This window comes from Geotrypetes seraphini, chromosome 5 (genome assembly GCF_902459505.1).
Source record: "Geotrypetes seraphini chromosome 5, aGeoSer1.1, whole genome shotgun sequence".
NCBI lineage: Eukaryota > Metazoa > Chordata > Amphibia > Gymnophiona > Dermophiidae > Geotrypetes > Geotrypetes seraphini.
Genome location: NC_047088.1, coordinates 238818666 through 238834009, shown reverse-complemented (window position 1 = coordinate 238834009; position 15344 = coordinate 238818666). Strand labels below are relative to the sequence as shown.

General features: G+C 40.6%; 1 protein-coding gene across 1 annotated transcript in view; it reads right to left on the bottom strand.

Annotated features, from left to right (window-relative positions):
• Positions 1 to 15344, bottom strand: part of NCKAP5 (NCK associated protein 5) — a 1115675-nt gene that overhangs the window by 275015 nt on the left and 825316 nt on the right. Inside the window, 1 exon segment of the mRNA XM_033946444.1 lies at positions 10661 to 10699. Coding sequence (XP_033802335.1) covers positions 10661 to 10699 — 39 coding nt within the window.

Here is a 15344-nt window from a genome sequence, read left to right as displayed (position 1 = left end):
TCGCTTTTCTTCTGCCTACGGTTATCTATGGTTATGAATTTTTTTAAAAGGGAGAATGGAGGAGTCTGGAAATTTCCCCCCACTCCACAGGGCTTTCAGCTCAATCGGAACTAATTTTCACTGGTTTGATGGCATCCTGAGTTGGGCTTTTTTTCCCCCAAACTCCTAAAGGTCCAGCATATACCGGGAGTGAGTCAAAATACTACGGTATTTTTATAATAGTATTTTGATTTAATATACTGTATGTGGGCCCTTCGGGAGTTTGAGGGTTCCTTCATAGTTGCTGAATTTGGAGCCCGTTTCCTAAGCTGCGTTGAGCACTAACATGAAAGTAACTCGGGGGAAAAAAATAGCCTAACGCAAGATGCGCTAAAGCTTTCTAAACTAGTCCTGCCATTTGTGCATGCGAAGGGCCATATTCTATATATGATGTTTAAAAACTCGGCACTGAAAAGGTCGATGCCTAGTGTGATTCTATAAAATGCCTCTGAAGTTATGTGCAGTTTACAGAATCATGCTCAGTGCCTGAACTCGAGACTAAGTTTGATCTCTGATATACAAACTCCGGCTTTCATTTACAAATCATTGATTCCTTATACCTCATCCAGATTACTGAGGTCCAATGACCAACACTTATTAGTCATCCCCTCACTTAAAATTATTAATACATGACGGCACTTCATCTTTTCCGTTACGGCTCCTCCCTATTTACTTAAGAGAGGGAAAAAAATTGAATAAATTTAAGAGCAAACTTAAAAGCTTTCTTTTTAAAGACGCATTTAATGACTAAAAGGATTGTCTAGGAGTTTCATATTATTTTCATAACTTCTTTGAGATTTTTCGATCTTTCCCTTCCTATTGTTTTCAGCCATAAGTGTCTTTTCTTCTATTAACCAAATTGTATTTCTTTCCCCATCCTTTCCTCACATTTTATTATGTTTGTAAAGTTAGTCTTCAGTATGTTTTGTAAGGTTCAGTTTTTTTATTAGTTTTATTTGTCCCTCCAATTTTGTAATTTTATTGATTTGTTCATCGCTTAGAATTTTGAATAAGCGATTAATCAAATTTTATAATAAACTTGAAACTTGAACTAACATTTAGACGTACCCATTTAGGCCAATGAAAAACAGGCCTAACCACCTGTGCCTATGTTGTGCATGGATCGAGTATATTCTATAACAGCGTGCCTGGCTTTTAGGAATGCCCGTGACCTGCCAATGCTCCTCCCATGTCCACGCCCCCTTTTGAGATTTGCGCTAGAATTTAAGTGCACCACTTAAAAAGTTACGCGCGTAAATTCTAATTAGTGCCAATTATCACTCGCTAATTACCAATTATCGGCGCTGATTAGCTTCTTAAACAAAGCGGTTGTGTATGCAAATCAGCAGTGCACACAGACTTTGGCTACACTATACAGAATCAGGCCCCGAAGCAACTGTCAATCACCCGCTAGGCACCATTTACAGAGTCATATCTAGCGGTGCGCAAGCATTCTAAGGTAAAAGGTAGGCGTTGAAACCTTAGGCGCATTCCCATTAATGCCGGGGCTTTCTTGGCCTAAATGAGTGCGCCTGAGTCGAACCAAGCCCAAATTCCTCCCATGCCTTCTTTCTGCTAGACACCTCAGAGTACACACTTACCGGCTAAAAACATTTTTTAATTGCTTTTTTTTTTTTAACGGCCTGATTCAATTAACAGCGCTGATTAAGTCTAATTGAATAACTAATTTCAGTGCCTAGAATGGCTAAGCGTGCCTACCTTCAGGTGCTGTTTATGTTTAAAGAATCTGGGTATAAGTGCGCAATATTTTTTTGTCTGAGCGTGCCAGGGGTGGAAGCTAGCACGCTGACATTAGTGTGTGCAAACTGAACAATACATTTAACGTACCGAGTACAGACTCGTCACCTTATCTAGGACGGCTGTCGAGCCCATATGTAGCGGGCAGAAATTTGAGATCTTATTCTAAGGAATTGGAAAAACTGAGATAGACTGAACTACTCCTTTTGGTGGGAATCTCTCCGTCATGTTTTTAAGATGGAACGTAATATGGCCATACATCGGGGACATTATAAGAAGTTTCTGAAGATTTGGGAGCCATTGACAAAATTTTGCAAAGAGTGATTGCCGATTATGCCCTTTGGTCATACACGTCTAGGGTGGGTTGGAATGTATTTTTCAATTCTCAATTTGAGTGTAGTTCTTAGATATAATTATTGGGGGGGGGGGGGGTGATAATCTTTTTGTCACAGATTATAATTGTATTTAAGTGCTTTTATAGAATTATATGATTGTATTTTATTTTACACTTACTTATGGCTTTAAAATGAATAAAGAAATTAAATAAAAAAAAGAAATTTGAGATCTACAAATAAGCAATTGGTTATAATTCCATCGCGCAAAGAAATTGTACGTGAGCATGTAAGAGACACAATTATCTCTGTTAACGGTTCAAAGTATTGGAGTTCGATACCATTGGCAAATCAATAACTTCCGTTCATAAGTTCAAGGAAAACTTAAAAGCCTATCTTTTCTCCGGTGCATATTCTCAGGTTTAACGAGTAGCGCTATTGGTATCTTGGAAAACGGAAGAATATCCCTAATATTAATTTTTTATTTCTTTGCTAAATTTAATGTATTTTAGAGAATGACATGGGGACAAATTTTTCCCCATCGGAACTCATCTTCCTGTCCCTGCAAGTTCTTTTCCTGTCCCTGCCCCATTCTTGCAAGCTCTGAACACATCTGCATAAGTCTCAGACACTTTAAAATCATAAGTAGCAACATTCTAGAGCTCAGATTGTGATGTCATAATGTCTCATTCCACCAATGCCTAAGCTCCGTCCTTATCTGCACAAGCCTCGAACACTTTAAAATCATAAGTGTTCGAAGCTTGTGCAGTTAAGGCAGAGCATACAGGAATAGGGCAGGGACAATGACAAAACTCACTGGGACAGAGCGGGGGCAATTGAATTTCTGCGGGGACGGGGCCAAGTTTGTCCCCATGTCATTCTCCAATGTATTTCTCCCCTTGAACCCTAATTTTATGTATTAAGTATGGATTTGTTTTGTACATTGTATTGTTATTTTATTATGTTTTAGACTGTAAGCTGCCCTGAAGGTTCTCCCTAGGGCGGGACAGAAAATCTTAAATAAACTTGGAACAATAATGATATAACTTGGTAGCCCTTAGCACTTGGGGGGAGTGCTGCTGTATTCATTTTCTTAAATGACTGTATGGAATTGCTAACGTTAGCACATGGCCAGAAATTCAACAAACGGAACAATGCCTATTTTACAGGCCGTGCAAGAAATAGGCTTCGTACACGGGACAGTCCTGCATTAGTGCATGCTAAGTCTATTTACTAACAAACAGGCCCCTTTGTGTAATGGGTTCGTCCCTTTTTTAAGCTGGTGTTTCAAACAATGGCTCCCTGCAGAATTCCATGTGCGGCACCCTGCTTCTGGCCCATCAATGGGCGGACTCCCTCCCCTCCTGCCACAAGGAAGGGAGCTGAATTCGGAAAGTGGCAGTGTACTCCTAATAGAAATAATATTAGATGATGAGAAGAAAAAAAAAACCACAGCACAGCTGTTAGATTACATTAACACCCAGGAGATGATTTTCGCTGTACTTTCTATAAAGAAGTTCTTTTAATATAAATGTATAGAGGAAAGGAACTTGAATTTTTACACACACACACACAAACATCCTCTCTTCTGTATTTTCAGAACATCAAATATATTTATGGGTTCTTAATTGTTATTTTTATGTAAGAATTGTGCTACTTTTACAAGATATGACATGTCCATAAACATGATTTAGACTAATAATTCTATCGCCTGATGCTGCTTTCTATAACAAGAAGTTTAATCAGCTACTGCAGCTTCTCTCATGGACTCAGCCCGCATTGTTTTAATAAATCACCATTCAAATGTCAGTTATTTTGCATTAAACCAAGAACAGTGCTAAGTGGCTGCTGGTTACAGCAAAAAGAGAGACAGAAGCGACAGGGCTCCAGTGTGTCTACTGATAGGACCTTCCTCTAGCTGTCTGGGTGACATTAGATAAGCCTCCTTATTTTTCTGTGACTCACTTTCTCAGCTACGGTTACACTGGGCAATAATGCCGTTTCATATTCTCTCTTCAGGGGCTGCCAGTTATGAGCCAAATCTAACCTCAAAAGTTCTAACGCTGGATTTTGTACAAAAATCAGTGTTGTTTACTGTAATAATGAGTCCCATGTACAAGTAGTTACTAAAGCATCAGAAATGCCAAGTTGCCCAGTTGGAGATTTTGCCCAGTGGAGGCTTTGCCAAGTTGCCCAGTGGAGACTTTGGATAAAGAATGGTTGCTTTGCTTATATTTTAAACATTGTGAGAAAAACGTTTCTTAATTTTAAGATTCATATGTACCCAGATGTAGCTAGAGAAATCCAGAGGACTAGAAGACATAGTAACATAGTAGATGACAGCAGTTAAAGACCCGAATGGTCCATCCAGTCTGCCCAACCTGATTCAATTTCAATTTTTAAATTTTTTTCTTAGCTATTTCTGGGCAAGAATCCAAAGCTGTACCCGGTACTGTGCTTGGGTTCCAACTGCCGAAATCTCAGTTAAAACCTACTCCAGCCCATCTACACCCTCCCGGCCACTGAATCCCTCCCCAGCCCATCCCCCACCAAATGGCCATATACAGACACAGACCGTGCAAGTCTGCCCAGTACTGGCCTTAGTTCAATATTTAATATTATTTTCTGATTCTAGATCCTCTGTGTTCAGACAATTTTTTCTACTATTACCTGCTATCTTATAAATGAGAGCTTAATTTTTTTTCTAAAAATTTCCATGTAGATGTGCAGTTAAATATAGACCTCAAAAATATAGGCCCTCTTTTCCTATACCGCAGTGAAGGTTTCTACCACAGCCTGGGGTGCTAAATGCTCTGATGCTCAAAAGAATTCTATGAGGGTTGGAGCATTTAGCTCTCCGGGCCGTGGTAGAAACATCTAAAGTGGCTAAGTAAAAAAAAAAGGGGGGGGGAGGGGAATATATTCTCTGAACCTTCACAGTGTTCCACTTTTTTTTTTTTTTTAATTTGTTTATTCAATTTTATCAATACAAACAAGCAATACATTACTTGTATTCAGATTAACATAAGTTATTAAAAAGAAAACTTATAAACCAATTCCACTTAAATCAGTGTTTTGGTTATTCATTTATACTTCCAATATATTTAGTCCACAATCTTTTAAAAGAGATTCTTAGCAAAAAAAAAAATAACAATAGAAACAATCTTTATCCAACCTAGAAAGCGGCAATTATCTGCGGTGCTACAGCCATTCATGGCAGGTTATACATTCTCAGTCATAGGCACTACTTGCTCTTTGGATTCTATAAATCCTACTAGTTGTTTAGGTTCAAAAAACAAGTAATTCTTATTCTGATAGGAGACAAAACATTTTACAGGAAATTTCAATAGAAAATTTGCCCCCAAGGCAAGGACTCTTGGCCTTAATGCCAAGAATTCTTTCCTACGCCTCTGGGATCTTAAAGACATATCAGGAAATATTCGAACATTAGAACCTAAAAACTGATCATTGATATGACGAAAATACAAACGCAATATATATTCTCTATCACTTTCCAAAGCGAGAGTTATTAACAGGGTTTTCCTTTCCGTTATAACCTCCAAAGAGTTTTCCAGAAATGTTGTTAAGTTCATATTTTCATTGTTGGTCCCTTGAATCTCATTAGGAGTGGAAACTTCCACAGGTCTCTTGATTTGAAAATAATTAGCTCTAACAATAGGTGGCAAACTTTCAATAGGAATAAGCAAAATTTCCTTGAAATACATTCTTGCCATCTCCATTGGTGAAATTAAGGGGCATTTTGGAAAATTTAGGAGTCTCAAATTATTTTTCCTTAATTGGTTCTCGAAACTTTCCATTTTTCTAGCAATAAATGTTCTTTCTTTTACTAATTCCAAGTCCAATGTTTCCATTCCACAAATTCTTGACTCCTGTTTTTCCACTTTCTCACTTAAATCTTTAAGGACCAAACCCTGTTGCTCCACTTTAGAATGGATAGTCCCATAATCAGTATTTAAAGTGGAAAAAGACATTTTGAGGTTAGCGTCCATAACTGAAATAGCCTGCCATAAAGCCTCCATGTCAATTACCTTAGGCTTCTCCAACACCCCAAAAGTGATCTTACTTCCTCCCGAAGCTCCTCTCTCCTCTCCTGCAGTGTGGGTAAGCTGTAAGGAGAGATTCAAGATGGTGATGAGAGCGGACGCCTGAGAGTGAGGCTCCCTCTCTTGTTCTCGGCCGGCGTTGCTATTTTCGTTGAATTAGCAGTTCTCTTACCTCAACATGGGTAAGAGAAAAGGAGCCCTCCGTGGCAACCCTCCAGCGGCGGTAGCGGCACCGTGTCTGGTGCAGAGCACAATCGAGGAGGCTTTGGCCCGATCGGGCGAATCAGCGGTGGCTACTTCAGGGGTGAGCCCGAATTCGTTGGGCGAACTCAGCCAGCAGCTTCGGGCGATGTTAAGCCCGGAACAGAGGCAGCCACCCCCACAACCTGGAAGCAATGCAGTTCTGGGAGTTCCTGATGCATCATGGACCCGGGAGGAGTCTTTGATCCTCAGTGAAGGAGGGCTGGTAGCTCCAAGTTCACCTGGAGCCGAAGAAGAAGCTGCAGTACACCGACAGTGTTCCACTTTTATTTCCACAAGGGGAATTGTTGAGGGACGGATTAGAACAGGATTGTCCAACCTTTTGGCTTCCCTGGGCCGCACTGGCCGAAAAAAATGTTTCTAGGGCTGCACAAAAGCGCAAATGCTGCAGCAAGACAGAGAAAGGAGCCGGCAAGACGGTAAACACCCGGGGGCAGCAGAGGAAAACACTGCATCGCCCTCGACCAGGGCCGCACAAAATACTTCACTGGGCCGCATGCAGCCCTCGGGCCACAGGTTGGACACCCCTGGATTAGAACATCTCCCTTTCCAGCAGAATTGGAAGCCTAGGGGCTCCTTTTACAAAGCCGCTGAATAGCGCGTGCTAAATTGCCCCACGGGCTAGCTGCTACCGCCTCCTTTTGAGCAGGCGGTAGATTTTCAGCTAGCGCATGCTAATCCGGTGCGTGCGTTAAAAACGCTAGCGCACCTTTGTAAAAGGATCCCTAAAGTACTGACAGACCTCCTTTTCAATGGCTTGTTTTCAACTGCATTTTCCTAGAGTTAGGGGAAATTATTTTTCTCAAAATTTTTTTCCTCTTGAGGGCTTGAGAATGGTTAACATATTTCGTTTTTATTTAGAAGAGTGTTAATTCTTCTTATTTCTTAGTTTGGATGTTTGATTTTTTTAAAATATATATATATGAGTCGATACTTGCTTATGTAAAATTTACAGGGGTTCTTTTACTAAACTGCGCAATAAAAGTGGCCTGCGCTATTTGAAGCGCAAGGGTTACCCATTTATTCACTGAAAATATTTATAACCCGCCTATCCGCAAATCTAAGCAGGAAACAAAAGCACACATATAACAACAATGAACAATACATACAGTTAAAATAGAAGAACATAAGAATAAAACATCATTGCAAAAAAAAAAATCTAAAAACCTTCCCATAAACCAAACAACCCGAAAACCCCCCCACAAAAATGAAAAGATGAGGAAAAAAACACAAACAAACCCTCGCTCAATCTGTCGCAGGACTCACACCAAATGAGCACTCAAACACCTTTTTCAGCCTTTTCCCATGCGCTGAGAAGCTCTAAAATGGCCACAATTTGGTTTTCCTTATTAACGCTCCAAATTCTTGTGAGACACACTAAAATCTTTAAGACTTGACTAAAACACAAGTCTACACCAACCCGAAACGGGTAGTATATAGAGGTCTCAAGCGCTCACAGCTATAAGCCCGATATTTTTTTCAAGGCTAATAACTACAAAGTGAGCTATCATCGGTCCCATACACTCTCTTTTAAATGATTTTTGTAAATTTTTTTATATACTTGTTGAATAGTTTAGTGATTTCTTATGTAATACTCTCTCATTATAGTGTCTAATATAGAAGTACTTAGCTTCAATGTATATTCTTAACGACGGAAGATCTCCATTTTGCTCCTATCACTGTTACAAGAAATTCTTCAGGACAAGCGCCCAAGGCAGCACTGTTCACACTGCCGGCGCTGCAAATTCACATTTACAAATTTAGTAAAGAGTCTGCATGTTACAAATACACAGTATAACTACAGTGTCCAGCTCCGACTAGGGTTGGTGTAGACTTGTGTTTTAGTGTAGACTTATGTTGGTGTAGACTTGTGTTTTAGTCAAGTCTTAAAGATTTTAGTGTGTTTCCTTATTAACGGCCACACACTAATTTCAAAATTAATGCATGGTCATTAGCTTCTGAACCCTTGTTGCTACCTATTTTGTAGGCGGTAAGGGTTCCTGTGCTAATCTTGCACTAATTGGTTAGCACGCACCGACGCCCACGCGTTAACCGATTAGCTCAAGGTATGCCTATTCTCTGCCCCAAACACACCCCCATGCTAAAAAATAAAATGCATTTTTAGTGTGTGGGCAGAGCCTGCAGTTAGTGTGTGGCTCCTGAGCATGGTCCATTAGCACTGTTTTTAAGAGGCAGTAAGCATGCATTAGAAAAGGGCTCCTTAATTCCTGTTCTTGCTATATATTAAAATCAATAAAATCTTTGAACTAAAATGAAAAAAAAAATTCTTTTTTTTTTTTTTAATCTTTATTGATTTTCAAACTTCGATAGTGCAATACAAATGGTAAATCAGAAAAACTGCACAAAACACACTATTCACTATACAATTATTACATTAAACAATCATTTTATCCAATCCTCATCTTCATTCTTAATATAATAATATATATGATGTGATTACAAATTATAAATAAATAATTTAACTATTCAAAATACATTTTCCTTCCCCCACCCTCCCTGGATGTGTAATGAAATCTAATTATAAAGAAAGAAGCATGACCCTTATTATAATGCAATAAAATTAGTCAATGGACTCCATACATCATTAAAGGATTTACTAGTCCCCAAACATTCTGCCATCATCCTTTCATATTTATATGTGGTACACATATTTACCCACCAAAAAGTGAAATTGATCCTATCATGATTTTTCCAATTCTGTGTAATCAATTGAAGAACTATTCCCGTCATAATCAGGAAAAGGCGACTTTTATACTTATAAATTTTTTTTTAAAAAGTCCATGTAGTACGTAAAACATCAGAGATGCCAAGCTACCCTTTAGAGAATGACACGGTGACAAAATTCATCACCATTCCCATCCCCGCGGATAACCGCAGGAAATAATCCCATGTCATTTTCTAGTGTCTATTTCAACCTCTGTCCTTCTATACCAGCATTCTTCAAAGCAAAGCTTGCGGGTCAGTGGCTGTGCTTATGTGAGCCAAGGATAATGAAGCCATTGTGACATCACTGATGTGATTGGCTCTTAGGCACTTTTGGAATGAGGCATTATGACATCACAAGATCTGCTCTGGATACCAGAGACTGTCATTCTTTAGTGTCTATCTCAACCTCAGTCCTTCTACACCAGCATTCTTCAAAGCAAAGCTTGTGGGTCAGTGGTTGTGGCCATTCATACTCTGATTCTTATGTGAGCCAAGGATAATGAAGCCATTGTGACATCACTGATGTGATTGGCTCTTAGGCACTTTTGGAATGAGGCATTATGACATCACAATATCTGCTCTGGATACCAGAGACTGTCATTCTGTAGTGTCTGTTTCAACCTCAGTCCTTCTACACCAGCATTCTTCAAAGCAAAGCTTGCGAGTCAGTGGTTGTGGCCATTCATACTCTGATTCTTCCCTCTCTCCTTAAAGAATGACATGAAGATGGTTTACCATGGTTTACCGCGGTTATCCGCGGGGACGGGAACGGTGATGAATTTTGTCACCGTGTCATTCTCTACTACCCATCTCAGGCTGTAGAGTTTTGGCCAGTCCCTGGTTTTGAACTTATTTCTGAAAGCCTGATCCTGCCCACTGAAATCAGTGCTGCGAGTCCCATCATGCTAGGGTTACCCCTTGACATGTCCTACTTTTTGAAGACATATCTGGGGGTCCGGACGGCTTTTCAAAACCCAGCACTTTGTCTGGGTTTTGAAAAGCCTCCTCTAAATCACGTTGGGCAGTGGAGACGGGGCTAGGGCGGGATTGGGGGGTAGGACCGGGGGGGGGGGGGGGCGGGTCTTGGCAGTCCAGATTTTACTATAGTAAAATCTGGCAACCCTAAATAATGTGTCAGGGTGGGTTGGCCAGAAATCCAGGATTATCCCAAAATTTTCAACCTGGATCTGGTAACTTGGCATCTCTGAAAAATAGATTAGCAAATCCAGCTGTTTTAGTATTCTTTCTGCACCGAGATCGTGGATATGTTTTTTTTTTCTGAAGTGTTTAACTTATAAAAAGGCTTTTGGATTCTGCTGCACAGAACAAAATTGTTAGGTTGAAGAGTGCTGCTAATGGATGTGATGACAAAATATTTATACATCAATTAACCCAAATTTCATTTTATCAAGAACATAAACTTTCTAATTTGACCTTTTGTGTGTCTAAATTAGAACGAGAGAATGAGAAATGACATACCTTTTGAGTAAGCAATGCTTGAACAACCTGGTTGGCTACCTTTAAAAAAATCAGATACAATCATCACATTAGTCAAATATTATTTACAGTACTTTTCTCTACCTAACTCTGTTCTGAGCTACAACAGGCATTCCTGAGCTGCCCTAATGGGGAAGGCTAAAGGTGAAGGGTGACCCGTCAAAGTCGCGCCGGACTTTGGCACACTGACAATTCCACGATGACATTTACACGATGGCATATGCGCACTGCCACTTCCGCCGCTTTTAAGGCTTTCCGTTAACACTGTGAGGGTGTGTGTGTGGGGGGGGGAACCCCTTCATTACATTTAGAAGTCCTTGTGCTCCTGTTGGGGTGTGTGTGTGTGTGGGAAAACCCCCACCCCACTACACTGAAAACTCCCGAATGGCGAAAACAGAAAGGAAAATGGGAGTTTACAGTGTACTTGGGGGGGTTTCCCCCTCCCCAAACCCCTCTCACAGTGCTAATGGAAAGCCTTAAAAACAGCGGAAGTGGCAGCATGCATATGTCCTACATGCAAATGTCACCGTGGGATTCTCGGCGCGCCAAAGTCCGGTGCGCTTTTGACAGTGTACCAAGGAGAAGTATCCAAGAAGGAACCTTTCAATGTCCCTAAGACAAGAGAAAAATAAAATAAATAAAAACATCCAACAAGTCTGCAGTAAAACAAAACAAAGGTGCTGCAGACAAATGTACAGCATAGAGGCAAATTTTATTTGGAACTGACAAGCAGATGGTTGCGTACAAATGAACCACTTTATACAGAATATGAAAAGGCAGCATATTTTCATCATTCAAGCACACAGAATACAGATCAGGCATTTTTTGTTGCGTGTGTTTGGCGACCACCATCCTATGGGACCCTTGAGGAAGACGTGTTGATCGAAACACGGACCTTGTTGGGTCCCATATTCTGTAAAAAGTGGTTCATTTGTATGCAACAATCTGCATGTCAGTTCCTTTCAATGTCCCTTCCAGATAAGCAGGCGCTTGCTTCTGATCCATTTAAGACTAGCCCCCTTTTTTGACTCAGGCATAAAATTTAGGCACAAACTGTGCCTAATTTTATGCTCATAACTTGTAATGATTCCAATTAGCACCCAAAAATTGCTTTGTAAAAAAAGCCAATTATTGCTGCTAATTGGATTCTTATGTAATTATATTGCATGCACAAGTTTTGGCATTTTTTTTATACAATCCGGGAGGTACTAGTTCAAATTTATGCATGTAAATATGGGATTAATGAGCCAATTAGTACTAATAATTGACTACTAACAATCAATTAATGGCAATAACTGGAATTTATCTGCACATCTTTATAGACACTAAAGATGTGTTGTGTAGATTTTCTCTGCGGCCATAAAGGGGACATGGATGGGTCGGGGCGTTTCTAAAATTCAAGAGATCTACACCGAGATTTACACCAGCATTCAGCTGGTGTAAATCCTCACACCCACAATTGGGCGTGGATCCCGGCAATAAGTGCTATTCTATAAACTGCACCCAACTTGAAGTGCCTATTATAGAATAGCACTAAGCGTGCATTTTTTTTGGGGGGGGGAGGCGCCATTTAGGGAATTGAGTCCTATGTGTTTAAGTGCAACATTTTGCCGCACCCATTTACACCACCCATAGACACGGTGTAAGAGGGAGTGCCTAAATGTAGATACGTTGATGCCAATTCACTAATGCACACAATTGTTCTTCTAGAACAGGTTCACAGCCCGTATAAAGTGGGTGCCAAAATTGTGGCACCCAGTTACACAATATCAACAACTGGGTAAATGAGTAAACTAAATATTGTTCCAAAGTGAGTATAACAAAACAACAACAAAAAAGGAACAATAGTGAAAGTTATAAATATCTTTCTAGAGCGGCGCTCAGACTCCAAGAATGGAACTTGAAAGTTCAGCGTGGGGACCTAACCCCTACAGCAACTTTCAGTGAATCTATCATTGCACCGTCTAATTTGAAAGGTTATAAAATAACTTCATGAAGTGGTAAATGATTTTTAACTCTCAAAAAGTGCATAAATGTCCAGTGCTTAACAAGTGCAAAGTTCAAACTACTTAGCTTCAATGCTTAAACAGCGATGGTCCGGCGGGGTTCTGACGCGTTTCGCCAAACCGGCTTCCTCAGAGAACCCGCTATGCTGTAAGCCTCAAATATTAATACTCCCTAAACAAAAAAGACAAAGGTGATGCATTTCAAAATCAAATACTTGAAAAAGCAAATTAAACAGAAACTCACGACTCTGCCAGCTGGGTACCTAGTTCAAAAAGGAAGGACTCTCTCATATCCTGTGACATCTGACCTCAGCTGAGCACCCAGTACTTATGCAGTAATCAGCTGTCTGTCATCTGTGAAGGAACGCCCACCATTCAACTTCACGATTCAAACTAGCAGGAGTGACTGTCTTCCAATGGAAATCCCAATGGAAGACAGTCACTCCTGCTAGTTTGAATCGTGAAGTTGAATGGTGGGCGTTCCTTCACAGATGACAGACAGCTGATTACTGCATAAGTACTGGGTGCTCAGCTGAGGTCAGATGTCACAGGATATGAGAGAGTCCTTCCTTTTTGAACTAGGTACCCAGCTGGCAGAGTCGTGAGTTTCTGTTTAATTTGCTTTTTCAAGTATTTGATTTTGAAATGCATCACCTTTGTCTTTTTTGTTTAGGGAGTATTAATATTTGAGGCTTACAGCATAGCGGGTTCTCTGAGGAAGCCGGTTTGGCGAAACGCGTCAGAACCCCGCCGGACCATCGCTGTTTAAGCATTGAAGCTAAGTAGTTTGAACTTTGCACTTGTTAAGCACTGGACATTTATGCACTTTTTGAGAGTTAAAAATCATTTACCACTTCATGAAGTTATTTTATAACCTTTCAAATTAGACGGTGCAATGATAGATTCACTGAAAGTTGCTGTAGGGGTTAGGTCCCCACGCTGAACTTTCAAGTTCCATTCTTGGAGTCTGAGCGCCGCTCTAGAAAGATATTTATAACTTTCACTATTGTTCCTTTTTTGTTGTTGTTTTGTTATACCCAGTTACACAAAACAGCCCCTAAGCCCCTAGGCATTCACCTAGTTTGCCTACGCTTTAATCCAGCCCTGGGTGTTCCCATCCTAAGCACAAACACTTAGAACGCTTTAAAGACTAGGCAAAGTTTCTCTAAAACATTGAATATTGAGGTATTTGAATGTGCACCTGTTTCCTGAAAAGCACCACACCAGACTACCTCGGCCTCAAAAAGCCGGTAAAAGCCTGGCTCTTCACCCAAGCCTTTAATACACAGAGTGATTGGTATACACTCATTCTGCACTAGAGGTCTGCACAGGAACGGGGATCGCGGGAATCCTGCGGGTCCTGCGGGGGTCCCGCGGGAATCCCCCCTAACTCATGGGGACCCCCCCCTCTGGCCCTCAGGACTCCCACGAGGACCCCCCTCTAGCCAATGGGACTCCCATGGGGATGGAAGGCTTTGGAAACAGGGTTCGTCCATATAATATAATGGACACATCAGCCTTAGTAAAAGAGGGGGTTTATAAGTCAATTACCTGAACAGAAAACAAAAAAAGGGTTCCACCAAAGAGATTCCACAAGGAAAACAGCAGCGCAAACACAAAATCAACTGTGGAATTGATGATCCTGTCAGAAGTAATTGCTGCTTTTTATGGGGACGGGCGGGGATGGAGGTAATTCCTTGTGGGGATGGGTGGGGACGGAGAAGATCCTGATGGGGACGGGTGGAGATGGAGAGGATTCTCGTGGGGACGAGTGGGGACGGAGAGGATCCTGGTGGGGACGGGTAGGAATGGGTGGGATTTCTGTCCCCGCGCAACTCTCTATTCTGCACCAGTACTAACTAGCTTGCTTAGTTAATCAATTCCTTATATCTTGTTTAACTGTATAAACAATTTGCCTTGGGTTTAGCCTCTCATCTGTTTATCCCAAAGCATCTTGTCCCCATCTAATATCTGCACTTGGCTATATGATAAGCTGTATTATAGAAAATCATTAGCATGATATCTATGTTATTTGAACATTCTGATGGGTGGTTACTAGGTGTTCCATAAGTATTATGCTGACATTGTATTATATCTCTCTTATTTTAATTTCAGTCTAATTAATTTAATTGGAGTTTGCCTCACTCAGGGGTCCTTTAACTAAGGCGCACTAGCCGATTTTGCGTACGCTAAACGCTAACACGTCCATCGAATATAATGGACGCGTAAAAGGTATTTTATGGAAATATTGGAAATTCCTGAAAGTTCCTTACCTCCTCTTACAAGAGTGTATTATCTTCCTGCCAAACCCCAATCTAAAGAAGAAAAAATTGAAGAACCCCAGGAGAGGTCACTGGACATTTCCGTAATATTAGAACAATCAGATAGAGAACTGGCCGTTCCAGCCACTCTCTTGTTGTCTGTCGCTTTGGCCCCAGACAAGGATTGGATAATGAAACTTTACTTTAAAAATAGGTCCAAAGACTTCCTGGGACAGCACATTCAGATTTTCCCTGACGTCTCTAGAGAGACTCAAAAAAGAAGGAAAGAATTTCTACTTTTAAAACCTGGAGTGACTCAAATAGGTGGCATTTTCTTCTTGAGATATCCATGTAAATGTGTGGTTAGATATTTATCATTGAAGTATATTTTTACAGAAC